Source organism: Syngnathus typhle, linkage group LG3, assembly GCF_033458585.1.
Source record: "Syngnathus typhle isolate RoL2023-S1 ecotype Sweden linkage group LG3, RoL_Styp_1.0, whole genome shotgun sequence".
Lineage (NCBI taxonomy): Eukaryota > Metazoa > Chordata > Actinopteri > Syngnathiformes > Syngnathidae > Syngnathus > Syngnathus typhle.
In genome coordinates this window covers 18,584,572-18,612,525 of record NC_083740.1, presented here as the reverse complement: position 1 = coordinate 18,612,525, position 27,954 = coordinate 18,584,572, and the positions used below count along the sequence as shown (strand labels likewise).

At 38.5% G+C, this 27,954-nt stretch overlaps 3 protein-coding genes across 4 annotated transcripts; 2 read left to right on the top strand and 1 right to left on the bottom strand.

Moving 5' to 3' along the window:
• The first annotated feature begins 475 nt into the window (after positions 1-475).
• LOC133151435 (uncharacterized) lies at positions 476-5,330 on the top strand. 2 transcript variants are annotated; one of them, XM_061274457.1, is made up of 10 exons: positions 611-652; positions 748-826; positions 1,306-1,405; positions 1,760-2,110; positions 2,183-2,281; positions 2,370-2,484; positions 2,653-2,762; positions 3,378-3,520; positions 3,591-4,876; positions 4,958-5,330. In XM_061274457.1, exons 1-10 carry the CDS (start codon positions 616-618, stop codon positions 5,041-5,043), a joined length of 2,406 nt encoding a protein of 801 aa, XP_061130441.1. In that variant the 5' UTR covers positions 611-615; the 3' UTR covers positions 5,044-5,330. The 2 variants fall into 2 exon arrangements, with proteins under 2 accessions (XP_061130442.1, XP_061130441.1); XM_061274458.1 differs by lacking the exon at positions 1,306-1,405 and having other exon boundaries at positions 476-652.
• Positions 5,331-6,427: 1,097 nt separating this feature from the next.
• On the top strand, positions 6,428-15,380 carry LOC133151187 (sodium channel and clathrin linker 1-like; the record flags this gene model as incomplete). The annotated part of the gene is made up of 10 exons (XM_061273993.1): positions 6,428-6,508; positions 6,601-6,680; positions 6,811-6,988; positions 9,170-9,268; positions 9,418-9,489; positions 9,597-9,671; positions 9,763-9,902; positions 10,009-10,201; positions 10,998-11,194; positions 11,512-15,380. Coding segments are annotated over 10 exons (1,191 nt in total), but the record flags the coding sequence as incomplete, so codon positions are not given.
• On the bottom strand, positions 12,771-27,541 carry zmp:0000001082 (integrin alpha-D). Its single transcript, XM_061274314.1, has 29 exons — positions 27,401-27,541; positions 26,716-26,833; positions 26,476-26,567; positions 25,716-25,798; positions 25,137-25,251; positions 24,919-25,049; positions 24,296-24,438; positions 23,487-23,643; positions 23,120-23,332; positions 22,946-23,063; positions 21,891-22,033; positions 21,210-21,356; positions 20,946-21,143; positions 20,139-20,269; positions 18,488-18,645; positions 17,190-17,356; positions 16,983-17,099; positions 16,827-16,897; positions 16,613-16,760; positions 16,432-16,530; positions 16,090-16,169; positions 15,931-16,008; positions 15,323-15,398; positions 14,965-15,072; positions 14,836-14,877; positions 14,635-14,760; positions 14,430-14,546; positions 14,063-14,173; positions 12,771-13,990 (listed from the first exon to the last, which is right to left on the bottom strand). The coding sequence occupies exons 1-29, from the start codon at positions 27,441-27,443 to the stop codon at positions 13,805-13,807; spliced, it is 3,516 nt and encodes a 1,171-aa protein (XP_061130298.1). The 5' UTR covers positions 27,444-27,541; the 3' UTR covers positions 12,771-13,804.
• Between the last annotated feature and the right edge of the window lie 413 nt (positions 27,542-27,954).

The window sequence follows — 27,954 nt, the reverse complement described above, 5'->3', positions numbered from 1 at the left end:
ATGTTAAATCTTGTATTTTCTTTTCCATTATACTACATTTCTCAAATCATGTATAGAAGATCCACTTCCATAACCCAAAAACAAACCCCTTATTGCCACCCCCCCTCTCCGTTTTCAGATTTATTTTTTTACAAACATTTTTAGTATATCATTATCATTTATAACTCCTTGCGTCTAATGCTTCATTCGGTGGTAAGGTTAGCCATGAATCATAGAAGATAAATATAGAAATATTGAAATTATATATATTAAAGCATGTTGTGCTGTACTGACCCCTTTGAAACAAACAAGTATATTGGCATGTGTTACCCAATCAATATAATTTCTTAGCTGAACATTTAATTCTTTCTACTTATTACTTAATACACTTAATCTTATTTTTTATATGCAGCCCTATTTATGTTTCTGTAATCACCACAGATACCACAGATAGTTTGAACTCATTTCAAAGAAAACGAAAACGTCCGAGGGACCACGAACGCAGCAAAGTTTTGTGACGCCAAATTTACGCGACAAGACCAAATCGGAATCGTAATGAGACGTAAACTGAAAAACATTATTTTGTTTTTGTCATAATGTCTTTCACAAACCTCTTCGCGAGTCTCTCTGGAAGTGATGCGAAGAAAAATGATCAGTCGTCTTTTACAGTCAGGTAGTAGCGGCAACCTTCGTATTTAAGTTTCCATTTGATACACTTGTACATTAAGCCTCGCTAATGGTACTTTTAACTCATTCATTTCTTATAAGGGGCGACATTGGCAAGGTTCAAAGTACTACAAGCAAAAAGAGGACGAGCGAGGGTGAGCAACCTGGTCCCCATACAAAGGTATGTTAAACCGTGTAAAACCTCACAAGCATTAGCATTTAACCACAATCTAAATGTACTTTCATATTTTGCATATTAATGCTGCGCCAGACGGTCAAATGGCTGCTTTTGTCTTAGTCCTTGCGAAAGAGTGAAGAGCTTGTTAAGAGCAGACGGCATAATTTAAATGTTAACTAAATGCTGAAATTTTACAGTATAATCACATTAGGGCCACACTGACGCTGTTCACTAACTTTCTCTCTTGATAGATTTTCTTGTGGGTTTGAGTTGCTGCAGGAGGGACTGGTGCATTGACAAAATAAACGTGGAAATAATGAAACAACATCTTAAATCTTGGGTGCAAATGGTTCAGAAATGGGCAATGACGTAAAACATACTGCCAAACTGGCTGCAAAGTGTCTTAAGAACATCAAAAGTCAATGTTTTCATGGAATGGCCGTCACAGAGCAGAATCTGTTGTGTTCAACATTTATTAGCAGACCTGAAAAGGCATGTGTGAGCAAGGAAGCCTCCAAACTTGATTACACCAGTTCCGTCAGGGGAAATTGGCCACAATTTCTACTAGTACAGTATATTTGTGTAAGCGTATACAAAACATTTCACGTAGGCCATTTATTTACAAAGCTAAAGCAATGTATCTATACTTCTGACTTGGAAAGAAAGTCATGAAAAATTGCTGACATAAATCCTTCTCCCAAAATCCAGCACATCCCTTTGATAATTTCAGCTGGTTTAGTTAGAACAACAACAAAAATTGTATGAGTTCATGTTGGACAATGAGGGAAAAAGTGTCTTTCATACACTGTGTGTAATCTTGAGTTTAACTAAACAATTATATTAGTTTAGAGTACAGTATATAATTGTGACATTTTTGGATGGGGTGCTGTGAGAATTTTCCACTGTAAAGTGATAACCCTCACATTCCTTTCACAGAAGCAACGTAACTGGACACAGGCAAGCAAGCCCAATTTGGACACCCAAGATTATTCCAAGACATTTGACTATCATGTGCAGCTCACTGACCACAAGAATAAAAGGGCTGGCTTCACCAAGGGCTCAGCATATAACTGTGCCAATCAGGTCAGTTACAGTGGCCCCAAATTTCAAACAAACCACAATGGCAACCGGCAACAACAGACAAAACAGACCAAGCAGCAGAAAGGTCGACAGCAGAAGCGAGGACAGCCACAAAATGGAGGGGGACGCCATCAGACAAAAAGTTCAAGGAAACCTGCAGACAGAACAGAACGCAGAAATCATATACAGAACAGAATTAAGACTCGGGTGAGATTTATAATTGTGACAGATTCAAGTGGCTGAATTTACTGCCATTCTTAAAGTTCTTTCTCTTTTTAGCCAGTCAAATATTTCACAGACGAGTTTAAGGAACAGAATATTTTGTTGGTGAATGAACAAATGGTTTGCCGACATTTTCTTCATGGAAAGTGCATCAAGGTGGGTGATGTACTGGAAACTGATATCCAACAAAACTTCAGTATGTAAGGTGTTGATAAATTGCTGTATTCTCTTCCTCTTGTTGCAGGGTGACAACTGTCAAATGCAACATATTGAGCCTGAGAACGATCTCGTCAAAACGCGTTGCAAGTATTACATGCAGGGAGCCTGCATGAAAGGGGAGAAATGCCCGTTTATGCACAATATCCTTTGCTTTAGCCAAAACAAAGTCATAGTGGACTCCACTACAGGTAAAGACGCTTCGGTAGAATGTAGCATAGGCTACGCGGACCTGCTGTTTGGGTCAAGTTTCATATTAGGGTAGAGGCCAAAGTGTTTCAGTTTTAATATTATCCTTAACAGCTATGCACGGTCCTTCCCATGCAAATTTTTCCATAAAAAGGGAAAGTGCTCTAAAGGAGACGACTGTAGGTTTTCTCATGAGCCGCTTAATGACATCACCATGAAATTGCTGAATGAGGTGGGTGTATAAAGTTTGCTTTGTTCGCCTTTCAATTGCAAGAATAAATAGGAAAAACTCTTTGGAATGACATTGATTCATCCATAAATTTATCATCAATTTTGATCTGATCCTAATCACACGTCACAACAAGTGCGGTACGTTTAACGCCAAACAAAAGTCATTTAGATGAATCAGTCTCGACTCATCAAAACTACTATCCGATGAATGATAAGATTGGAGATGCTGGTTACCCTGTCCAAACCAGGACTTATCTAAAATGTCATCTACAGTTCAGAATTACTCACTTGTACGAAGGTGGAAACAGTGACAAGGGTCAAGTTTTGATGTTCATCAGTCCATAGTATGGCAGATTAGCACTGCTGCTACTCTCCCTTCACGTGGCAAGTGCATTGTGAGGTGAAGAGAAATCTAATGACTTCCAGAAAACAAAAAAACATGTCCACATAATTGTGTGGTATTGCTCCAAGAAAATGGTGTCCATTAGATGAAAATCAGATCACATTTTATGACCAATTAATGCCAAAATGCAATATTTCCAAAGGGTGCGCAGTTAGTTGCGTACTTCTTGCAATTTCACAACTTCCAAACTACTTCCCATTTCTTTTTCTGCAGTTTATGGAATATGAAATGGAGCTTGCCAAGAAAACTGAGCAGTCTTCAGTTCAGTCCGTGACAGTAGATGAGCCGGAGGTCACGCAAGCACCCAATCTCGAAGAAGAAAATAAGGCGTCTGATAACATAGAACAGCCCTTCAAGTATGTGCTAACTCAATATGTAGAATTGCAGCTGGACTCACAATAAAATAATTGTTTTTTTTTTCATCAGGTTCAACTTTTATAACAGTGCCACCTCAAATGCAAACGAGGAAACATGTCAGAGTGAAGAAGTAGATGATGTCATTCAAGAAGATGGTCAGCCATGTGAACCAGCTTGCCAGTCAAGTAACCTCAGTCCTGAGCCACCAGTTTTATATTCTGTTGAAGCAGTGCTGGGCCTTCAGTCGTCCGGCGTCTTCAAAACTCCCATAAGTCCAAATCCGACTATCTTCCCTGTCCTTCCCGCTTCCCCTGGTTGCAGTGACTCAGAAAATCATTGTGAGGTCCCTTACTCAGTTAAAGTTGTCCTCAGAGCATCTACATCCACAGATAGCTCAACTTGGAGTGGCTCACCTACCAATGCTGCACCAACGCTTCAGGTCGTATCTTACACTCCAGCAGACGAGCGGAGTTCGGCAAGCCCAAATAACAAAGCTTCCAATTTATTAGGTACACAAAACAAAGTGCTGAGAGAGACTTTAAAAAATACAACAGCCCTCAAAGTGGCTCAAGACAGTCATTGTGACGATACGGCAGTGCCTACTACGACTTCAAAAGTCACAGAAGCAGAGGAGTCTCCAGAAAACATGAGAGCAGAACACACAAGACCTAGGAGCCCTCTTCAGAGTCCGAGAAGAGACAAAACCCAGCATCTAACAACAGACAGTGCTCAACAGCTCAAGTCCTCCAAGGGGGGCTTACAAAGCCTTTTTTCAAGCCCCCCTCACCTGATATCTCCTCAGAAACACTCACCACCCTCCAAGTCCCGTCAGTTGCATCATTTCCATTCCCTTAGTCCGTCATCTCAGAGGTCCACACAGTTTAAAGAGAGTGCTTCGGTTCCCGCTGCACTTGCCAGCCCCTTCTCAGAAAACAATCACCTTCCTCTGCAGTGTCACACACAATCTACTCTCACTTCCGAGGCGCCAAAGGTACATTGTTCTAGTGGAACTACAACACATTGTAAAACTGACTGCCTTAGCGTGTCTGCACCTAATCAAACCTTGCAAACGCCATTTAAAAGCCTTTTTGCAAGAACCATCCATGACGCTCAGAATTCAACAATTTCATCCATAACCCACAACTTGACAGCTTCTCCCAAGTCTACTAACGTCAAATGCCAAGATCCCATAAAAACGACCGCTGAACCAGACCAGCCTCGTGCTAGTTCTCTCTTCAGCCTGTTTGCCACCCCTCTCGGTTTCCACTCGCCACCATCCATGTCTCAACCAAATCATTTGTACCAGCCAGCAGCTCTTTCCTCAGATACCGCTCAAAGCGATGCTCCTTCCATTGGTAAGAGGACCCAACAGAATGCTCATGAATACCATGATGAGAAACTGATGAGTTGTGATGCAAGTTGTCTTTTTCATTTAGGAGGTTCTTCATCACCAGGAACTTCAAATTCAGTCCTGAAAACACTCTTCCTGTCACTGAGCCCATATCAGCAAGACGGACCGTAACTGATTAGTCTTCAATTTTTCTTCAGTTACGGCAGATATTTAAGTGGGTTCTCATGTACCAAATTTGTCTTTGGGGAAAGCAACAAAGCAAAATGTCTGGGTTGGTTTTGTATTGTCTACACAAAACATGGACGCTCCAGTTGACGTGACTTTTGAAGTCAGTCTTTATTCTAGGTACATTTTTTAAAATTTATTTTTGTATTACTGTATATTGAATATGTTTATACGATGTTTTTTTATTTTGAGCACATAATGAAGTAATTACAATTAAATGTCATGCAAATTGAGGTGCATTGGGGTGTCTATCCATCAAACCATCCAATTTCTACACTGCGTATCCTGTTCAGGGTCACAAAGTGGGAACTGAATCTAGGCTGCTTGCACTGAAGTTGGACATGAACCACTACAGCATTAATGACTTGTGATGGTAAAGGCGCGACTAAATCAAGTGCTTACTTTTTTTTATTTTTATTGACAAGTATTGTTGTATACAAGGGTCCTGACAAGCAAAAAAAAATACTTTGGACCCCAAGCTTTTAATGCTGACAATACTTAAATTTTGGGGTATCTTGCATAGTGATTGTTTAATGAAGACCAAACAATCTGAAAATGTTTTACCTGCACATTAAGACTCAATGCATCACTTGTAGTGATGCCAGGAGATTTATATAAGGTGAGCAAGACATGGTCACCAGCCTATGCTTGTTTGTGTTGAAACATTTGGAACAACACGAAACGAATTGACTGCAAGTTTCAAAACGATGGAGAAGAAAAAAACTATCAATACCAAAAAATTATTTAAAAAAAAAAAAACTGCCTTCGAATATGATAAATGTTTTTAAGAGTAAAACGACTGGTTTAGATATAACGATGTCTAAATAAAAATACTAGTTTCCCAATTTTGTTTCATGACTAACCCGAAGGCTCACTCTTTTAAAACTTGAAAACGCAACGTGCTTTTTGCCAGTAGGTGGTGACATTTGTCTGGGAAATGACATTGCATGTTTCGTTGAATAAGTCAGTTAGCCCGCGCAAAATACACGACATTTGACACAGGCACTATGTTCCTGTATTGTCCTTTCAACGCAATGGCGACGTGACTTTACGTTACGGCTTTATGTGCCTTAACGACGACCTAATGAGCAGTGCTAAGTCATTACGTAAAATGTTTTATATACAATACATAGCTATATGTATATATATATAGAGAGTGAGAGAGAAGGAAAGAGAAAGATAAATGTTTGTTTACAGCATAAAAATAAGAAAGCAACACTTCATGACTGCAATGTGGTTATGATTAACAATGTAGACCATTACTGAAAGGTACTTTTATTCACAAAAGCAACATTACACTAATCGTCTCTCTTGCTGCAAAAATTAAAAATATGATCTGAGAACTGCCATAGACAAAACGGATGGAATGACCGAACAACAGGAATGCGTTGAAGGGCAGATTAATAAAAAGGTGAATAAAGATACATTATATGTAATTGTTCTTATAGGACAGTAAATTTAAACTTTTCAACAAGACTTTCCAACTTTTAATTGAACTTTTAGGAGGAGGATGTAGCAGAGGCTCAGTGCCATGAGGAAAACAATGTCCAACCACTTCAGACACTTAGACAGCAAGAAGCAAAGTAAGCATGTGACACAGTCTGCCTCCCCTGCAAATGACCTCTTGTACCATTTTCTCTCTTGTGGATTAGGCAATCGAAAAACAGATGAATTAATTGGAGAGTTTAACATTGTTTATATATACCTACCTAGAATAAATGATGAGTTCGGGAATGCGTTGGAGGAACAACCTGTCTTGGACACAAAGATCAGTACCATCCAGGTCCCATGTGCTTCCCTTGACCACAACACGTATGAGGTTGTGAACAAAGTCCACGGGTGTGCGCCGGTGGATGAGGTTTTGGCAGTCCAGAAGCATGATGTGGTTAAGGTCTGGATTGTGTCTTTTTCAATTAACAAAACTTCCCACTTCAAAGTGGTCATGGATTTGGTTGATTTAGTTTGTGATTTGGAGTTCCTTTTCATCTTTTCTCATGTTACTTTGTGTGTCTGTCTTGTTAGGATATTGTGTCCACTTGTGTTCAGTTACCCGGTCCCTCGTGTTACCCAATCAGGTCCCTCCAACCCCTTCTGTCTGGTCCAGGTATTCCTTGTTGTATGGTCAGTGTTTTTGTATTTTGTCCAAATGTGTTAAGAAGTGATTCCTTTCTCAAAGCTCATTAGGGACATCTACTGGTCAATACCGTATTGGCCCGAATATAAGACGGTGTGTTTTTGCATTGAAATAAGACTGAAAAAGTGGGGGTCGTCTTACATTCAGGGTCTAGACATTACACCCATTCACAACGCTAGATGGCGCCAGATACCTTTAAAACGAATACTGAACTTAACTCCCCAGGCCAAAGCGCACCCCTGTCATGAAGAATAAAAATAGAAATAGCGATAGCATGAAGAAGAAAAATAAAAAATAGCGGTAAGAAAGAAAAGAGAAGAAAATAAGATAAGTGATAACAGAAAATGGTAAAACCAGAAGCCATTCATTTACAAATGTGATTGCACTTTAGTTTACATATTTAAATGTTCAGATATTGTGATACAGTTTTTGCATGATTTGAATGAGGAAAAATAACATGCTTTTTCTCTCGAATATATTGTTATAATCATTTGTTTCAGATGTACTGTAATTATTTTCTGTATAAAAATTACATCTGGTTTTCAAAAAGTCTTTTTTCAAACTTGAGTCTTGAAAAAGAGGGGGTCGTCTTATAATCAGGGTTGTCTTATATTCGGGCCCATACGGTAATACTGAAGTAGAAGTAACAATGCTTCAGTCTTTGAACATAAAATCAACGCAGTCTGCCATGTCACCCAAAAATTTACTATCTGTGCACGCAGGGGTATTTAGTTATAGACAGGAATATTTATTTACCACACACATTGGGATGTTTTGTATTTAAGAATGAGTGTGTTTCATGAAATGCAAACCAAGGTGTGAGCTCCAGTTGTTAAATTCCCAGCGCAGCAGCTGAATGTACACTACCATTCAAAAGTTTGGGGTCGCTTAGAAATGTTCTTATTATGAATATCAAATTGGTATTTTTTTCAACGAGGATAACATTAAACTACAATCAGGAATACACTTGATACATTGCTCACGTTAATATGTGGTAAATGACGATTCTCGGTGCAAACTGGTTATTATTGCAATATCTACGAAGGTGTAAAAAGGCCCATTTCCAGCAACCATCCCTCCAATGGTCCATTGTGTTTGCTAATTGTGTTAGAAGGCTAATGGATGATGAGAAAACCCTTGAAAACCCTTGTGTAATTAATTTAGTTTTCATGGAATACACTAAATTTCCTGGGTGACCCCAAACTTTTAAACTAGTGTAACAGTGCTTTTAACAGTAAGTGTGGAGTGGAAATAATGTGGTGCAAATATGGAATAAATTTAACATTATGTTTATGAGCAACCCTGAATAAATATGAGCTTCTAACATTGAAAAAAATGAGCCTCGAACCCGCGATTAGGACTTGATTGACAGTTTTTGCAAAAGGTATACGTATATAAAAAAACAATGAAAACATCCACTAAGTACATGAGCACTCAAATATTTTCTAATGCACAGTGTGACTTGTCAATTACCTTTAAGAAAATGACAAGGTTGCCCAGGGTTACATTTGAGGCAATGGTACATGGAATGACCAGTCTGTCATCGGTCACATGATTTTTTTATTTTGACCTAATACATACTTCGATTCGGGGCTACATTTAGCATGCCCACTTTTCTTCAAGAATGCTCCAAAGCACCGCTTCATTTGGCCTATCATGAGTTCCAAGCTGCTTTCCTGAATTTTGATTACACTGCCCTTTTTCATTTTGGACTTTAGTTGCGTTTTGCATTTTGAAGACCGAAGTACCTTATTCATGTATCTTTTTATTAAACTTGCCATATTTGCACTCCTCGTTTGTGTTCCTGCACTTGGGTCCCCAATCTTGCTAAAACATTAACAAATTGAAAAAGTTGAAAAAGTTAAAAGTTGTTCAAGTTTTCTCTTCCTTTAAGCAATGATTGTGTGTGTGTGTGTGTGTGTGTGTTTCCCCTTTCAGGCATTGGTTAAAGAGGGGCAGAAGACAATGGATCTGGAGAGTAAAGATAAGGCCATCCAACAGTTAATCCAGGAAGCTGCTGTCCGCACCAGGAAGGAGGTACACATGCATGGAAGAAATTGCGTGTGTGTGTGTGTGTGTGTGTGTACACCATATTATACCATATATATATATATATATATATATATATATATAATATATATATATGATATTTATTAACTGAGTGAACTATGACGTATATTTACCAGGTAGATAATGTGCGAGAGCAGTGCAACGTTGAACTCCTGCAAATAATAGAAGAGTTGTCCCATTTGCAAACGGTAAAACCCTTTGAGATTTAATTTGCTCTCATCTCAACTGATGTTCCAGTCAGTGTACAACCTCTACACTGCTCTCTCTTATTGTAACTCGCCCCAACTCTCTCCAGGAGTGTGCAATCAAAGACATTCAAATCGAGAGGTGCAAGCAAGACAAAAAAGCGGTTGAGAAGGAACTGGAGAAGGTACTATGCATGAAATGGAAGTTGGAAGATTTTTTTGTGTGTATTTTAAGGTTTTACGTGTGACAAGTTTTGCATTTTGTGTTTCTTTCAGATGACAAAATACCGGACAGAGCAACACCTTGAAAAGATCAATGCTCTTGAGCTGAGATGCCTAAATGCAGAGAGGATAAGAGACGACATGAGCGCCACTCTGCAAAATGCTCAAAGCAAAGTAAAAAAGTTTGAAATTGAGTGAGTGAGTGTTCTTTTTTTATTATTTAATTGTTACAGCTTGCTTCCAAGCTACATGACACCAAGTCAGCCACAGGCAGCGGTTGTCTTTTTCTCCCATCTACAGCAACAATGAAGAGCTGCTGTGCAGTCAGGAGGAAATACATCGTCTGCAGAGCAGTTTGGCCGCAGCTCGGAAGGAGTTTGACCGTATCAGTGAGGAGCGACTCCAGCTGCAACAGGAGAACATGCAACTCCGCAGGGAGATTGATGAACTTCAGAGAAGAACCTTGCTGAATCAAAACAAGACCAAAAATCAGGTAAATTGTTTCAAGTTTTTAAAGGACAGTTAAATAAAACAACACAAAGTACAATAAATTTAATCAATAAACTATAGCAGAACATTTCTCTGCTATCAAACATGTCTGCAGAATGTGCTGAAATTGCACACCGCTTGAATGTAAGCTTTCAATCAAATACTACTGCTATGACCTAGAAAAAAATGTGTCTGCCTGTGCCTAAATCAAATACACCAAAATTGCTTTTCACCACGTGTTTCACCAGTTAGATCTGCTTTGAGTCTACTTTTAGTTTCCAAATTTGCAGATATGCTAAGGAGCACGGCAAGTACCCCCAGTCAGACATAGCACATCTACGAAATTAACACATTACTGCTGGACCAGTCCATTGCCCTAGCACGAAAATGACGATGTGCCTGTTTTTTTACATTCTGGTACCAACTTGTGGGATGAATCTAGGATGAGTTGAATCATATTCTGTATGATTACTGCATAAATTCATTTCTTTTACAGTTGCCGCATAAATTGCTGCTCTGATTCTGTTCATTATTTTCCCAGATGTTGGAATTATGTTCATAGATTCTTTTCATTCTTTGATATTCTTATGTATGTGTGCAACTAATTTCCCCAATGCAAGACTAACACTATAATAAAGGCTCCACTGTGTTATGTTAATTTATTTCTTTTGGATTACTATTTATTCAGAATTCACATGAAGCAGATTTGTTTTTAATTCACCAACACATTAAAAAAAAGTTATTGCAACCTTTTTCCGTTTGAATATAAGAATCCTTTTTGTTCTGCTGCCCATTCCCAGATAATGCAGATGGAGCAAGAGTGCAAGTTGAAGGAGCAGACATTCAACGCACAAATACTGATGCTGGAGGAGAGAAGCCGTAATTTACAGGCTGAGAGGATGCATCTCCTCGCAGCCCAGCAAAGAAGTATTCAACGCTCAAAGGATGAGGCAACAAACATTACAAAGGCCTTTGAAGCCAGAATTCAACATCTCACGTAAGAACTGAACAAGATATGGAATTCATTTAATGAGTAATTTATTGGTTAGAGGATCAGAAGGTTGCCTGTTCGGCCCAATCATTACTACTTGTGATAAGACGAACTTTCATACAAACCAGTGAGAATTTTCTTCTGTCCTTCTATTCAATGCGTGCTTTCAGATTGTGGACATGATTGAGAAATGCAATCTGTCACCTATTGAGCCTTAAATTCATAGGGAATAAAATCCATTACACAATATTGACAAATTCAGACACAAAATTAATGTTGAAACGTGCAGTTGACTTACCTGTGATTGTCATTCTACATTTTAGGACACAGATGAATGAACACAAACTGCGATTACGTGAGCTAGAACTACAGCTCAGAAATAACCAAGACACTCAATGAGGTTTGAGCAACACACAAATAAAACTCTTCATCTGCAATGGACTCTCGCATGGCATGATGGCCTTAACTTCTGGTCAGCATGTAAAAGCATATAATAAGCTGTGATTGGTTGCGACCTGAGACAGGCAACCTGTGATGTCATTGTCAGGCCACAGCGAGAGGTAAAATGGATAAAAACATATTTTGCCTGTCTAATTCATATTCCACAAACAAAACAATCAGAACACTGTGTTCTGACTTGTTTTATTGGACAGAACATTGTTACAGAGAAAATCTGGGGGTTGACTTTCCCTTTGACCACATAAGGTAAGAGGCCACTCATGCTTAGTATCTCAATGATACAGTGGAACCCCAGAAGTCGACCACGTCGGTAGTTGACATATTTTTCGGTTTTCGACGCAAAATGTCTGTGTTTGCCTCTCATCTCGAACAACACTTTGTAAACGTTGTTTTAAACCACTGTGGTCGTGTGCGGTTCGCTTCCGGAAAGCTGCACGCGCTAGACGTCAAGATCACGGGGGTGCACGCTGAAGATTTGAGTTCACGCTATAACAACTGTAAAAAGAGAGCTGCTTTATGTTATATTTAAGAGGCTGGGTCCTGAATCTGGATAAGAGCAAGCTTTAATGCGGGAGCTTTTTCAGAGATGCAACACACTTGCTCAACTTCCGCACATTCGCAATGACACGAGAGCAATGAGTGCCTGTGTGCTTTTACATTCGTCACACGGTATTTGTAAATAAAAGCCATCTTTTCATTCACATTGAATTGCTTCTGGAACATTATTTCCAGGACTAATGCTCTTCTACCACGGATATGTACGTTTTGTCATTTTAATTTATTTTGATATCAGTATTTGTAATTTAAATGTCCAACACATTAGACGCTGCTTATGGACCATGTAAGGCTGTGCTCCAGGATTTTGCTGTAAAGTATTTTCATTGTTTTTGTGGTCTTATGTTCTGTTTTAGACAAAATTGGACAAATTGCTTCGGAACGCGTTGACTTTTCTTCTTGACGATCCTTCTAGAACGAATTAGCATTGAGATCCGGGGTTCTACTGTATACCTATTTATTGTAAAACTATATGCATGTGATCTGAATTCATCATGATGACAGTTATTATTTTGCCGACAACGGTCAGTTGACATCCCAACAAATCAACAACTTTGAAGCAGCATAATGAAGATTTTTGACTGGTATTTTTTTTATTTTTGTGTGGTTACGATTTTTCACCTTGTTGCTGTAAAACCGGAATTTCAGATCTGTTATTTTGACATTCAGTGTAAATTTTCACACATCAGTCCATCCAATATTCTCCACTTAACAAGGCCAATTCTGTAGGCGCAGTAGTCTAACTCATGTCCATACCTCCTTGGCCGAAGCCAACTTCTCCAGTTCCACCTACATAGGGGACACAGTGCACCCAAGTCTGCTGTGTGATGTAGGCTCTGATGTGTCCATGATATGCATTGACATACCAAACACATAAGGGATGTATCCAAATTTCACATACGAGTCACCTCAGTTCATTCTCAGATAGCCAAGCATTTCACGCCAACTCTAAAGTGAAGTCCAGACACTGTCAAAGAACTTGATTTCCATCAGCTAAATTTCCAACCTTGGCTTTTCTGTCACTATATGAGAGCACGAGACAATGGGTGAGCTTGTACATTCAACCAGACAAGCTTTGCACCAACCACTCACTGAGCCTTGAAATACCTCAGTTGCAGCTCAATGAATCCAATAGGACTAAAACGTCTGTTATCATTTGCAAATATCATTTTGGACAGAATACCTATATTTTTTTAAATAAGAAAATTAAAATTCTATGATGTCTAGTGCTTGACAGAGTCATTACTTTCAATAATTGCCTATACAGTACATACAATACAATGATTACTGGAAAATTGCATCACTCATGTCATCCGGGGTTATATAGATCTGCTGCTCTATCCTTCATTGGCTAAAAGGCAAGTCATGTGCTCAGCAGAACCACATTTCATCCTGGGGCTGAGGGAAAAAAAAACTTTAACCCAGCAAAGATCGTCCAGACACGTCAACTCAACCAGTAAGAAACACCACGTAAAATAGATTAATCACCCCAAATCATGGGAGTTGAACAGTTCGATGACAGTATATGATGACTGTTTTCTAGACAATGATCCATACAGGTTTGTCCATGAGTTACTTGACTATTGGTCCAGCCATGGTCATTTATTCCGGTGCTGTCTCAGTATCAGCCGGCTGGTTGCCTTCAAGAAGATTTTTTTCTTCAGCAGGCACGTCATTTCCGGGCTGGCTGGTACAACCATTGTTCTGAGTGGCAGCTCCCATCTGAAGGCCAGCCTCTTCTTCCTGCTCTTGATAATACTGGACTGTTTTTCTCTTGAAACATCCCAGCTTTGTACACAAAACAAATGATGAGAAGAGGAATATGAGTAGAATCTACCCGCTGACATTCAGATCACTCACCTTGTACATGATGACGGTAAGAAGAATCAAAAGTGAAAGTCCAAATCCAGTTCCCGTGAGTATTATGAATAGTTTATCAGGCGAAATGATGAACTCAACGTGAACTTCAGTCTGTTGACAGATGAAAAATGAAGTATATAGTATATGTATGTGATTTATGATGATGATTACTTGGTGGTATTTTTGTGTGAGCAAATATGTCCAGCAAAACACCAATTTCTGTGTGGGGTTGTTCTCATTCCACATGGCATCTCACTTTTCATGTGACAGTCCTTTAGTCTTTGCATCACAGTGTGACCATTTGAACATCATTAGCATAGCAGTAATGTCAAAAATGCTACCTGGAGCCAGATTGATGTAAACATACCTCTTGTTCATAAGAGGAATCCAGTACATATCGTTGTTGGTCATAATCAAGGTGGATCATGCTTTTGAACTTAACCTCTCCAATGTCCCCAGTATATCTTTCCAGAAATGCCTTATTCTGCAAAGTGGGAGTTTTATCAGTTGCCAGATTAGCTACGTGTGGCATAGCTTGTCTGTGTGAGTGCATGAAGGAAATTAGTACTTACCTGCACACGCGCCTCAAGATTGCTAAATTGTACATCTCCAGACAATACAAACTCGGTGGACGATGCACTCTCCAGCATGACAGTGTCACACTCAATGATTTTGCAGTGTTTTTCTGGGGAACAATACTAAAAACGAAGGGAGAAATCAGTTTGAGTTAACATCATTTGTAAATGGACAACTGTGAGATTTATTTGACTTACTTCAGAATTGATTGCAGTCATGTTTTTGCACTGACTTTTGTTCTTGAGAAAAAAGATACAATTGAATAAAGACTAATGTAAATGTCAACATGCAGACAGCTATCGGTTTGGTGGAACTATGAAAGTTACCTGATGTACAAAGACTTGATAATTTTCAAATTCAAAGTTGTATTGGAGTTTAGTTGGAAAGCTCAGAGACACATTCACAGGAAAGGCTTTCCAGCCAGGGTTATCCACCTGCCAAGAGTGAATGTGCATTTTTAACAAGGATGTGGAAAGGAAACTGGTATCCTGGCGTGACAGCATCTATGTGCTAAAAATACATCAAAAATTTAAGTTCAACCTCTCACCCGCACCTCTAAAGTGGTCAAGTTGCTAGTATGAAGTCATGATAGTAAATATTAACCTCCGATGTTAGCAGTACTTGTTGCCGTAATCAACTCATGTTTAAATAGATGTCTACCTATAGTTAAATGATTGGTTTCACCTTATATATAATAAACATCTTTTTGGGGCCTGTGTCCTCTTCTGTGAAGTTCACATAAGTGGTGGTGTCCTCTTTTCTGAAACAAAAAACAATGCAGTAGGTATATAAAGGATGATCCCAGGGTCTTTTGAGTCAACCATAAATCCATTTCCAGAACTGCTTATTGTTTTTGGTCATTTTTTAATCCATTTGTTGTTTCGTTCTATTTGCTGGTTAGTGCGAAGCTAACTAGAGCTTGTGCTAAGCTTCTAGTTTTACACCGACTGATTTCACCCACTGCACAGTGCACATTTTATATTGAAATGTATTTTTTATATTTCTCTTTTTTTCATTTACTAGTTTGATTCTCGACCCCTGTGCCATTGCCCAACTACTGCCGATTCTAAGGCCGGGTATAAAGGTTGGCCAGGTATAAAGGTTGGTATAAGGTTGCGTCAGAAAGTGCATCTGCGTTACAAATTGCGACACAAATCATGTGAGTGACGAGCCAAAAGTCACGACCCCTTCCATTTACTGATTGTAAATATGGCGGAAAGAGACCATGAACTCTGTATGTATAGGAAAAGCACAAGTCTCACAAGGTAACAATCCTGTTAATAAGGACTTACACTGTTATTGCCATTTTTATTTCATATTGTACTGGAAGCATCTTGGTCAGGTTAGACATGGTGGAGTTGTTATTATCACTGAGAATACAAAACAGGCAGACATTTTTAAAGAGTCAGAAAATGTTAAAATATGAGTAAAACCATAGCAAAGACATCTACCTTTTCGCAACCACACTAATTGCAATAGTGTCATTCCATTGATAATTGGTGGAGATTTGGAAAGAGCTCTGAAATGTTGCCTTCACATGTAGAAAAAAAGAATGACGTTAGACAAGCAGAAAGAAACAGTTCAATGAAAGAAATTATAGGTGCATATTCAAGTGAGTTTAAGTGCGGCTTTATGGCTAAATCATTTTCCGTTTTTCCAATCGTATTATGCAACAAATCTATGAGGACACTTGTGCTTTTTTGGGCCCACGGACATTTCGTTGGACATGTGGTTCAATTTTGCTCGCTATGTCATGAGGTTGCGTGCTTAAATTGTGCTTAAGTTGAACTCACGGTTGATCTGCTGCGATACACAGGAAGGCTGATTCCACATATTGTTTTGTCAAATACTTCTTCCAGATCATCGCAATTGTGGGGCGTTCGTCTTGTGGCCTGTCATTGTTTTAAATGTATAATATTCATACTGATATATTCAACTTGGTCTTTTGTGATCAATATTTTTTGGCAGTTATACCTGTGTAAGAATTTGAGCCATCCTGGAGTAGGAGAGGCCTGGGGGGTAGTACATAGTCAAGCTGGTGTTGTATGAGTCGTCACCATGATTGGCTATTGTAATGGACATGTTAAAGTAAGATTCTTCAGCCACCAGTAATGTTGGAGTCCTAAAGGATACAGCATATATTTTAAATGTATGAATATGCTGTGCTGCACTTGCAAGATATACTTACAAGAAGTTGAAGTCCACTTCAATTTCAGCAATACAGGTGTCATTCTTTTTACACTTTCTTTCAAAAGGGACCTGCATGTATAGTTTGAAAGGATCAGAACATACTATTAACGCATGCTAAAATGAAAATATACATCAGTGATGTCACAGCTGCTACCTCGACTACAGCTTGTGTTTTGCCATCTGCATTGAGGACAACATCTGCATGCTGACTGTCCACCTGGGAGAAGTTTAATTTGATGCTGAGAGGTGACAGTGTGTCTTTCACACATTTCTAGGAGGGGAAAAGTACAACTGAGACATACTTACTAGATCAGAAAAGTATTTTTAGAATACAGGAGTAATTGCATGAATGCATTCATACTGGCATGTAGATGAGGTACAGGAAGCATTTGTCTTTCTCCAGCAATTCATAGGTGAAAGTAAGACTTCTTGATTTACTGTCACTCTGACTGAAGAAACCTCGATGTGATTGTCTCATTGGATCCACATCAAGCATGTATGAAATGTTTAGTCCTAACTTTGTGGACCCTGCAGACACAAGTTTTTGGATTACAGTGCATGCACAAAGTATTCACAGTGCTTTACTTTATTTTGCCACGTTTTATGCAAGCCTCATTACAAATTGATTGATGATGGATTGATTGATTATTTATTTTCCTCAAAATGTTCTATGCAACCTCATGTCTCAATACAATATTCTGATTAATATTGTGTTTGCGGAATATGAATCAAGTGGCAAAATCCACCCTTTTTTAAACATCTTAAGGGGCGGCCATTTTGACTCTCGACTGAAAATCACATAACAGTTGCCAGGTCTCAATTAACAACCAATCGCGGCTCACCAGTTGTCTCAATTTAGTCATGTGATGTTTGCAAGCTGAGCTGTGATTGGTCATTAACCGACCCCGTACCTTTACCAAAATGCAGTACTAACTTAATTGACTTAATTGTATGCATGGCCTTATCTACTTTAAAGAATACCAAGTTGCAGTTACAACTGTAGTACATATTGAGCGTGATGTTTAATACTGTCGTTACCACATCAGACAGTAAAGCATATTAGGAACAGCTCTCATTATGATGCAGCACATTTCTACACTACTGCAAACTACATACAAGAATTATGATTACTACTACTACTATTACTACTACTCTCTGACAGGGTCAATCCAATTGAACAATGTTACCCTTGTTGTGGCAAATTATTTGATGCATCTGTTGTATTTTGCCTGCGAATAATGACCATACATAACTTAGTCAAGTGGAGCCCTCCACCAAGGAAAGCGACCAAAAAAAAAGCTGGTGTACCATAATCATGTTTGCCTACTCAAATGTTGATGAGTTAGCAAACTACTTCCTGATTCATGGATGTCAACAAACAGAGAGACGCTGCCATTCTTATCAGGGAACTTGCTCTATTAATGCTGCATTAATGTGAACAATAAATCCTGCCAACAACTTTGTCCTGAAACTCACCAAATCTAAAATGTGGAAAATAATTCTATACTTTTATATGTCCCTGGTAAGTTGATCTGCCCTTCTATTTGCTATTTGTTTACAATGTCAAAATGACCACTGTGAAATTTGATACAGTAATTAAAACAACAGAGCTAGTGCTGGAATTTTGCATTTTTTAATTTAAGGGGTCATCATTCTTACCTGATTTACTCTTTGTTGTTTCTACTATTCCAAAGCAGACTGTTAAGTTAACCATGGGTAAAATCGTGTCTGTGTTCGTCGAGCAGTCAAATTGGTCAATGCTAATTTCCTTTGGCTGAAAAGACAGATGAGCTATAGCATTAACAATGGGCCTGGACCTGGAATAAACAAGAGGGGGGGAGATTTTAGATGTACATACTTATTGCATACAGCAAACTTATTGGGTACCCATTGAATACTTTTAATGAGGATATAAACAGTGTTCAGGTTCTGAAACAGTGATGTGTGGTGAGTTTCACGATTGATGAGCCACTACTCCTCTGGAGTCGGATTTGAAAATGTCCAAAATAGAAGATTAGCCTATATTTCTTTTATCCTATACAAATATGACAATTTAATTTTTCAACATCAATATTTGTTTTCAAAGCTTTTAATTATGCCTCAATCAATTTCACTCTGTTGAACAATTTGATCGAAAAAAACAATCTAAATTAAGCTTCATTAAATTAAGTTCATTGCTATTGGTGGTGACGTTTTTGATTTTTGCTTATCTCTATTTCTGAAAAAAAAAAACATTTCGTCTTACCTTTGAAGTGAATGTATGAAAGCTTGATTATAAAATTACTCACATGACTGGTATTAGAACAGCTTTTCTGCTGTTTCTAACAAGTTAATTCATGTCGAAATTGGTAAAGAATTTTAAGAGTTATCGTTAATTTATCAATTTTATTATTTATTATATATTTATAGTTATATACATAGAAATATTATTATATGTTATATATTATATAATTTTATATTTTTTATTCAAATGTACCGTAAATTCCGAACTATAAGCCGCGACTTTTTCCCAAAATTTTGAACCCTGCGGCTTATAGTCAGGTGCGGTTTATATAAGGATTTTTTTTCGTGATTTTTGTGATGACTTGATCACTTTTATACACTGCGGTATCTTGAAGAAAAAAACAACAACAAAAATACTATTTTGAAACACTACTATGGCTGCTGCTTATTCTGGCTGTGTTGCTTGTGACTATTATGAGCTTTAGTAGGAATGCACGCTAGGTGACCTGCGTCAAAGGGCTCTAAACTCTTCGTCACAGGCAATGTTTAGAAAGACCTGTTAAAGTATGTTATAAAAACTTTAAAAAGGCTTTCTGTGAACGGTCTTTCTTTGTAAAAAAAATGCGTGTGCACGTGCGGCTTATAGTCCGGTGCGGCTTATATAAGAAAAAAACTAAAATATCCCCCAATTTTAGCTGGTGCGGCTTATAGTCCGGTGCGGCTTATAGTCCGGAATTTACGGTATTATTCATTTATTAGTTATTGTTAAGTTATCATAAATTTATGGCAGCACGGTGGAACACTGGTTAGCATGTTTGCCTCACATTTCAGAGGGTTTGACTCTGGCACCGGCCTTTTCACAAAGCTATCCTACTGGTCAGTCGACACATGGGTGTTGCAATTTGACCAATCTAACGAGTTGCCAGACGCCAGCGACATGTACTGTATATCGAGGAATTATATTCGGAAAAACTATCACCATTTCAACTGATGATTGGCAGAATAATAACAGGTTGCCCATATACAGGTCTTCACAGTAGCAGAATATGATGTTAGAGCTATCAACCCTAACATATGATATTCATACCTTAAGACAACAGCTGCTCCGTAGGACCCAACAACAATGTCTGGTAGAGCATCATCTCCGAGGTCAATGTTTCCGTTTATGGCCTGCCCAAAGAATCTCATCCCGTGTTTTATTTCCCGCCCTAAGATTCTCTGGAATGGGAGATACATTTCTGATATGTATTAATACTGCAAATTCATTGTCCAGGAACATAGAGATCCAATACAATAGCTGTATCAATGAGTCCAACTTTCCAAAGATAATGCAACATTTTAATGATACTCAAAGCAGTTTTAATAAAAAAAACTGTTTTTTTATTGTGGTTAAACAATTAAAACAAGGTTTTTATTGTGGTTTTAGTTCGCAGTGTTGTATATGCTCAATGTCCATCCATCTATTTTCCGTACCGCTTGTCTCCACAGGGGTCAGGAACCTAGCCTAGCGGTTATCGGGCAGTAGGCGGGGTACACCCTAACTGGTTGCCAGCCAATCACAGGGCAATACGCTCAATCTGTTCACATAAAGTATGATCCAGTGTTTCTATCCTACAGCTAACTTCAGGGATGATAATTAACACACTGCTCTCAATATAGTGCCTGCTCTCTATATTGCTGTTGTCACAGCGAACAGTATATTGATCTGTTTTGGACTTCTGCAAGTGTACCTAATCGTATGTCCAGTCAAGGGATGGTTTAAAATAGCAACTCTTAATAACTAAAGGATGGTGGAGTTAACTGTTTCAGACAGGAAGTTGCAGCAGTTGTCTGACTTGTATTAACCAAAGACAGTCCCTCCAAGTTACAGTGTTATACAAACAGTATGTCTCACCTGACTATAAACACTGCGTATCCCTTGGTGTCTGTCCCCAAAGTAGATGTACACTGCCCCCGCATTAGCATCCTCAAGAGGAGCCCCAACTGCAACATCTCGCAGCCCGTCTCCATTCAGATCTGCAAGACTGGCTATGCTGGTACCAAATCTCCCCTTGGCAGGTTGGGTTACATTTATTTCACGTTTTAGCAGCATCTGGAGAAAGCAACCTTTTAAGCATATTCATCGATTCATTAGTTCTTAATTCGCATTCCAGCTCACCTCATCAGTTAGCGTGTAGACGTAGATTTGTCCCTCAGACTTCTCCTGAGGGTGGTAAAACAGTGGTGCTCCCACCAGGAGAAAATCACTGTTACCGTCCGAGTCCACGTCTACAGTGCAAAGGTCTGCCCCAAAGTAGGAACCAATCTGCATGGACATTTTGGAAAACAAATATACGGCTTTTACGTAAAAATTCTAAAAAGCAATGGGTGTTTTGAAAGAGGCATATGGCCAGCTCAGTGGCCTAGTGGTAGAGTGTCCGCCCTGAGACTGGAAGGTTGTGGGTTCAAACCCCGCCCGGGTCATACCAAAGACTATAGAAATGGGACCCATTGCCTCCCTGCTTGGCATTAAGGGTTGGAATTGGGGGCTTAGATCACCAAATGATTCCCGAGCGCGGCACCGCTGCTGCTCACTGCTCCCCTCTCCCCCGGGGGATGGATCAAAATCACATGGGGATGGGTTAAATGCAGAGGACAAATTTCACCACACCCAGATGTGTGTGTGACGATCAGTGGGACTTTAACTTTTATTTCTCTAGGTTCTTTTCTGAGGCTACGAACTACTCCGTTGTCTTTTTGAATTTTAAAATCATTTTTTTCTAAAGTCAAATTAAAAAATGTTCTTTTTTTTATGCATAATACTTGACTACATACAATAAATTCTGTGAATTTCACCAACCTGCTCCCCGTTTATTCGTTGGCTTACATTCCAGCTGTTCCCATTGCGCGCAAAAAGTACGATTTGTCCTACATGCTCAAATCTTGGTGCACCTGTGAAATATAGTGGAACCCCATTCACCTGTCCCACAGAAACGGAGTATCCTGCAAGAAAATACACATTACAGGTTATACATTACTGGAATGTTGAATGCTACAAATATGACTACTGGTAGTCAGGTTATAAGTGCTTTTATTTTTTTAAATCTGCTAATGTTGTTACAGGGAAGTTGGACATGGGTGACAACATGGATTTGTGCGTGTTTGCCACTTCATCTGCTACCTTGCGCATCATCAATTAAGGGAGGGAATGTATAACCATTATCTTTTATATTTGACTATGCAGCTTTTAATTTATACATTCATGTACGACAATTACGAGCATTGTAAAAAACTAAGAATCAAGCTTCTGGCTCCTCTCGGCAATGCAAGCAATTTATATTTCACAGGTCATCAATGGGTGTTGGATTTTATTGTTCCTTAGTTTTTTTTTTGTATGACAGTTGGGAATTTTAACATCTACTGGTCATTCAAACCTTTAACAATTGTTTTATTGTAACAGTTTGGCCCTTAAAATAGAAGGTACAGTGTTTATTTGTTTTCTCCCGCTTATCCAGTTCAGGGTCATGGAAGGGCTGGGCAAGGTACATATACAGTATGACTGAAACTCACATGGACCCTCAAACTTCCCAAAATTGTGAACCTTTGGGCCGTTTATAATTCCATTATCTTAAAATGCAGGATTTTGGACTATGGAATGAGTGCCTGGAAAAAGGCCCGAGCAGAGTCAAACCCAGAACCTCTGCAGGAACCACATGTGGCAGAAGCATTTCATTTGATGTGTCGGTGGAGGGTTAAGAATCACAAAGTCGAGGGATGTTGACTTGGATTGTGACTAAATGAAGGTTTCGCTATAAAAAGGATCCAAGGGATTTTCAACCTCCACATGGACGCTAATGTGTCTAACTAGTATAGCCTATACCGCACTAGCATAAATGATAAAGAAAGAACCATTACCCATGTAAGAGTCCATCTGCATTTGCGGATCTTCAATCTCTGTCTCCATTTGAGCTTGCCGTTCGTACAGAGCACCACGCCAGCTGTTTGATCCCACTGAACCCAGAATCAAGGTGTCCTGTAATGGGTTAGGGTTAGGGTGACTTGACTTCCCCATTGATAGAGGTCGCTTACCTTGTAGAATGCCGCACTGAATCCCCTCTGCGACATTTCATTGTTCATGTCTTGGGCCCGAGCAACTTTGTTGTCTCCTTCTATGTTAAATATGTGTTCTTGAAAGTTTTCCAGTAATCCTGTGAGCCCTTCATAATTCTCAATTTTATAAGCATATTTGTCCTTTGGGTCTGAGGCAATAGCCTTCACTTTATTTAGGCTTATAATTTTGACCTGAAACCACAGCAAAAACAAAGAACATATATTTATTATATTCGTTTTGACTCAATGCAACTTGTCCAATTTGAATTCAAATTTAGTATGGGAGTTGTTCAACCAAACGATACATGTTTTCACTGTTCTCAACAATAAACAGAAATTCTCTGACCCCAATAACAAATCGAATGATACGTTTTTCAGTATAGGTGTTGATAACGTAATTTGCGTCTTCATCTTCGTCACTTGGATCTCCATCTGTGATTAGGACCAGAACTTTGATTGCATCGGATGAGGCTCCAGCATGTTTATTTTCAAAGAGGTTTGTCCTGTTGGGGGGAAAAAAGGTACAAATTGTGTTTCGGTTCATAATTCCCAAAAGAATAATATTTATGACTGTATTGTATGACTGTACTGTATGTTAAATTGCAAAAAGAAATACTACAATTTTCTTTTGTCTCTCGATTTTGCCCTTCAGTTTTCCCACATTGTTTAGCCTCATTCCAAAAGGGAACAAAACGTTTTACAATTTCGACTCTCAAACAATGTGAAGAAAACTGTCTTTTTTGCCAATTTACTAAAATAAGTAAATGAATAAAACATTTTCACATATTATTAATATGGTATTCACAGCTTTTGCTTAATACTTTGTTGGTGCATCTTTTTGAAGATTATGCTCAGACCCCAAGGAAAAAATCCCAGCTCCACCAGTGTTCCAGACATGTTTGCCCCGATTCAACTATGATGGCTTAGCGACTCAAGGACATTCACAGAGTTCTCCTGAAGCCACTCCTTTGTCATTATCCTGTTGGGAGGTAAACCTTTGCCCCAGTCTGAGGTCCTGAAAACCCTGGAGCAGGTTTTTTGTATACTGCTACATTCGCTTTTCCCTTAATCATGACTAGTCTCCCAGGTCCTAACACTGAAAAACAATCTCGCAGTAAATTGTTGCCATTGCCATGCAGTTTTCCTACTACTTACAATACAAATCTGAGGGCTTGGTGGGTGTTGGTGAGGCTTTCCATATGAGGTTCCGCTCTAAGTTTTTTTTCTGCATTTCCATTTTGGTAGTCAATAAAATCAAAGACTGTTCTGTGAGAGCTGGCAAACTGAACTGCTGCAAACTGAAAAACATACAATGACTTCACGTGTTAAATACAGTGGAGCCTCTGAAGTCAAACTACCCAAACATTGTACAACACGGCGTTCACACAAAATGTTCTGGACACATATACCCCAATAAGTGCCAATAGGTATGCCCACACTTGCTCTGTGAGCAACTCCAGAGTGGAAGAGAGTCCAACCCCTCTCAAGGGGACTGGGTAAGGGTAAATGGTGCACATTCATTTTATTCATCATGGAGGCCATACTTTGTCTGATTCCTAACTCAGGACCTGTTTGCCCAATCAGAGATATAAAGCCCTTGACAATTTAACTCCTAGGATCATTGGGACATACAAACCCCTCCAATATACGGTGACTGCTTCACCTTATTCTAAATTTGTTTTAAAATCAGGGCAACTTTAATGGTGTCACAGAACAGATTGTGTTTGTCTTTGAATCTTCCACTGTAAACATCACAACTCTGTTGATGTGCCACTAACCTTGATTGAAGTGTTTTTGAGGCTATTCATTATGTCCAATATGAAGTCTTTATTCTTGTTAAAGTCATTCTCATCCATGCTTTGTGACCCATCAAAGAGGAAGACGAGATCTACAGTCTTCTTTCTGCATTCTACAACGAGAATACATTAATTCTGGAAAATCTTTTTGGACAAAATGAGTAGCAATGTTTAGAGATTTAACATTTCACATCACTTACCTTGAAAGATCGGTTTAAAAGAGGTGATCTCCTGAAGATCCTCTGTCACTTTGAAGCAGACACTGTTCAGGTAGGAGTTGTCATAACATTCATGAGCCACGTAAGGGCTGCAAACCTTCATGAGAGCATGGGTGACAAAGGTTGTATCAAACATTTGTGGCTAGATTACATTTTGAGCAATGACAATTTGGTACACACTTTTAAAGAAACAGGAAGCCCAATGCGATGTTTGATGATTTACAGAGACTGAAATGAGATACGAAATATTCTGTAAGCATGTGTGTCTACTAAACAGCGGTCGCATCCTGACCTAGAAAATAGCGACTACAGAGACCACAAACTGTGGTAGGGTTTCTTGCCCCCTTTTTTGACACTTGATCTCTATTCAGTTAATGTCATTATTCTCAGAAAAAGCAAAGAACGGGTGTTATGACAAGACATAAAACATGAAAGTGAACAATCACAAAGAAACAAACAGAAGAAAAATGCACGAAGCAAAAACATGATTATTTATTTACAAAACAAAAGTGAAAATCGCGTGGCATGAATATGGCAATAAATCATTTGTGGTATTCTTACAGTGAACTGCGAGTGTATCGGGTCTTCAGCTATGGACAGTCCAAGGTGCTTGACTTGTAATTCTTTGTCTTCAAATGAGAGTCCTGTGACAATAGCATTTCAGTGGTACCATTATCATTATCTCTGACATGTGCACGTCTGAAGGTGAGAGGCACCGTGAGCCAGATTTTACAAAAATCATAGTGACCCCCACACCGCTTGCGCATTACTATTAGTATAAAATAGAACACATAGAATGAATAAAATGTGTGGATATACACTACCGTTCAAAAGTTTGGGGTCACAAAATTGTTTGGGTAGTGTAAATATTACTATAATAAAATATTATGAATTAAATATTGTAAATTATATCTTATATTTGTATAAGATTATATATAATCAATGAATATAAGTATACATATATATTATAAGATTTTTTACACAGAAGATTATATATATAATCTATAAATAATTATCTAAATAAATATATACACTACCGTTCAAAAGTTTGGGGTCACCCAAACAATTTTGTGACCCCAAACTTTTGAACGGTAGTGTAGTTCTCATCATTCACAAGTCATTCCACATTTTGAAGAATTCTACTGGTACATTCCTGTCAATGAAATGGATCATTGAACCACAAGTAGTCTGCAAATATACAGATATGATGAACTTTGGTCTGATTTTTTTTTTTAGAATTCTGCTTCTGCTGTTTCATTAACAATCAAAGTCTCTTCGTTGTGATTCCAAGGCATCATACAGTCTTCATCGCATACTGTACCTTGTGGGTTGAAGCACTTTGTAGTTTGGCTATCATCTGGTTTGCATACTGCCCCAGATCCATTATTGTAAAGCGGTGCGGTGACAAGTATTCTAAGGATGAGAAAAACACTCGTATGGATGAGTTAGATGTGATACTGGTGAAATATCTCTCAGAGACTGATGTATTTTGAATTACAAGCAAGGTCAATTGAACCCCAAAAATACATGGAATAAAAAGCAAAAGAAGAAACAAACTTACCCCTTATTGGAGCCAGATGCGAATTGAAGCACTTTGTACCCAAAGAAATCTTTTTGGTTGCCTTGGTAGACTTTAGGGTTTGTGGTGTCAATGTTAAATGTCAAAGACACAGGGAGTGCTACAGTTTGTGAGGAAAAAAAAGCCTGGCTCAGGGTTTTGAATATGCCAAACTGTTCAAACGCGTATTACTTTGTGTGTACATATACGTATCTCTTGAAATTTTCTGGCCGAACTCCATTAAGAACTCCATTAAGAATTGGAGTTGTGATTGCAATTGCTTAGTCCATACAAACCTCAGTGATTTAATTGGCAAACACAGTTGTCCACTTCCATGAACAAGCTAACCAAATATAGGATGTTCATTTTATGTTCCTTCAAGGAGCTCATAAAATCTGTAACTATGTCTTTGCCTTATCAAAACTTTTGACAAAAAAACTTGTCAAACAGTATGTAGTTATTAACAATAACTACATTATGTAACCAGTGTACCATATAATTGCTTGTTAGTTTTACCGTATTCAAGTCAAAACATTTCTAGCTTCCCTTGCTTCTTTGAGCGTCTCGCAGAGGCAACAAGTTTGAACATTCCAGACACACGCAAAAATGTTATTTATCTCTGCATCGGTATCCTTTGATTTATACATCAGAAAAGTCTTTCTTAAAATTTAAAATGTAGATAACTTACCAACAGTCCACATGAAGAGGAAGAGGCAAAGCTGAACACACATCTTTCTGGTTGCAGTTCTCCATACAAAGACAAGGTTCACTGTGGGGCCTCTGCAATGCTTCCGGTCTAAGGCGTTTCCTTTAACAGGTGGTTGTGACACTTCGTGTTGACTTCTTTCATTATTACTCACATAAAATCTTGTCAATATTTTATTTGTTATTTCTGTATTCAAGTCATTGCTCTATTCAAATCATATTTAAACTTCTACTTTATTTGTTATTGATGTATTCAAATCAAATGTTATCCTGGTCAAATTTCTTTTTTTTCATGATTATCGTAGTATTATAGGTAGTAATGTAGATTGTGTGTCTGGCAGTGAAACCCTTGGTTGTAATCGGGCCGGGACTGGATAAGCAGAATTACTTCAATCCTTGCTTCGTCCCTTTTCGATAAGTCACGTAAAAAAAAAGTTAAATGAAGTTGTAATAAGTGTGTTGTATTTGTCTAAATAAACAAAATCAAATGAAAAAAAACATAAAAAAACAAAAAGGAAACAAACTAACATTAATCAC

What these genes read in the sequence shown, in the direction of transcription:
- LOC133151435 (XM_061274457.1), top strand. Translation starts at nt 616, where the DNA reads ATGCGAAGAAAAATGATCAGTCGTCTTTTACAGTCAG. An exon ending in GAAATGCCCGTTTATGCACA is followed by an intron (nt 2,485 to 2,652) that starts ATATCCTTTGCT and finishes ACAGCTATGCAC; the next exon opens with GGTCCTTCCCATGCAAATTT. An exon ending in CCATGAAATTGCTGAATGAG is followed by an intron (nt 2,763 to 3,377) that starts GTGGGTGTATAA and finishes CTTTTTCTGCAG; the next exon opens with TTTATGGAATATGAAATGGA.
- zmp:0000001082 (XM_061274314.1), bottom strand. Translation starts at nt 27,443, where the DNA reads ATGTGTGTTCAGCTTTGCCTCTTCCTCTTCATGTGGACTGTTG. An exon ending in TCAAAAACACTTCAATCAAG is followed by an intron (nt 24,439 to 24,918) that starts GTTAGTGGCACA and finishes TATGTTTTTCAG; the next exon opens with TTTGCAGCAGTTCAGTTTGC. An exon ending in ATTCCTCTTATGAACAAGAG is followed by an intron (nt 14,174 to 14,429) that starts GTATGTTTACAT and finishes ATCTGTCAACAG; the next exon opens with ACTGAAGTTCACGTTGAGTT.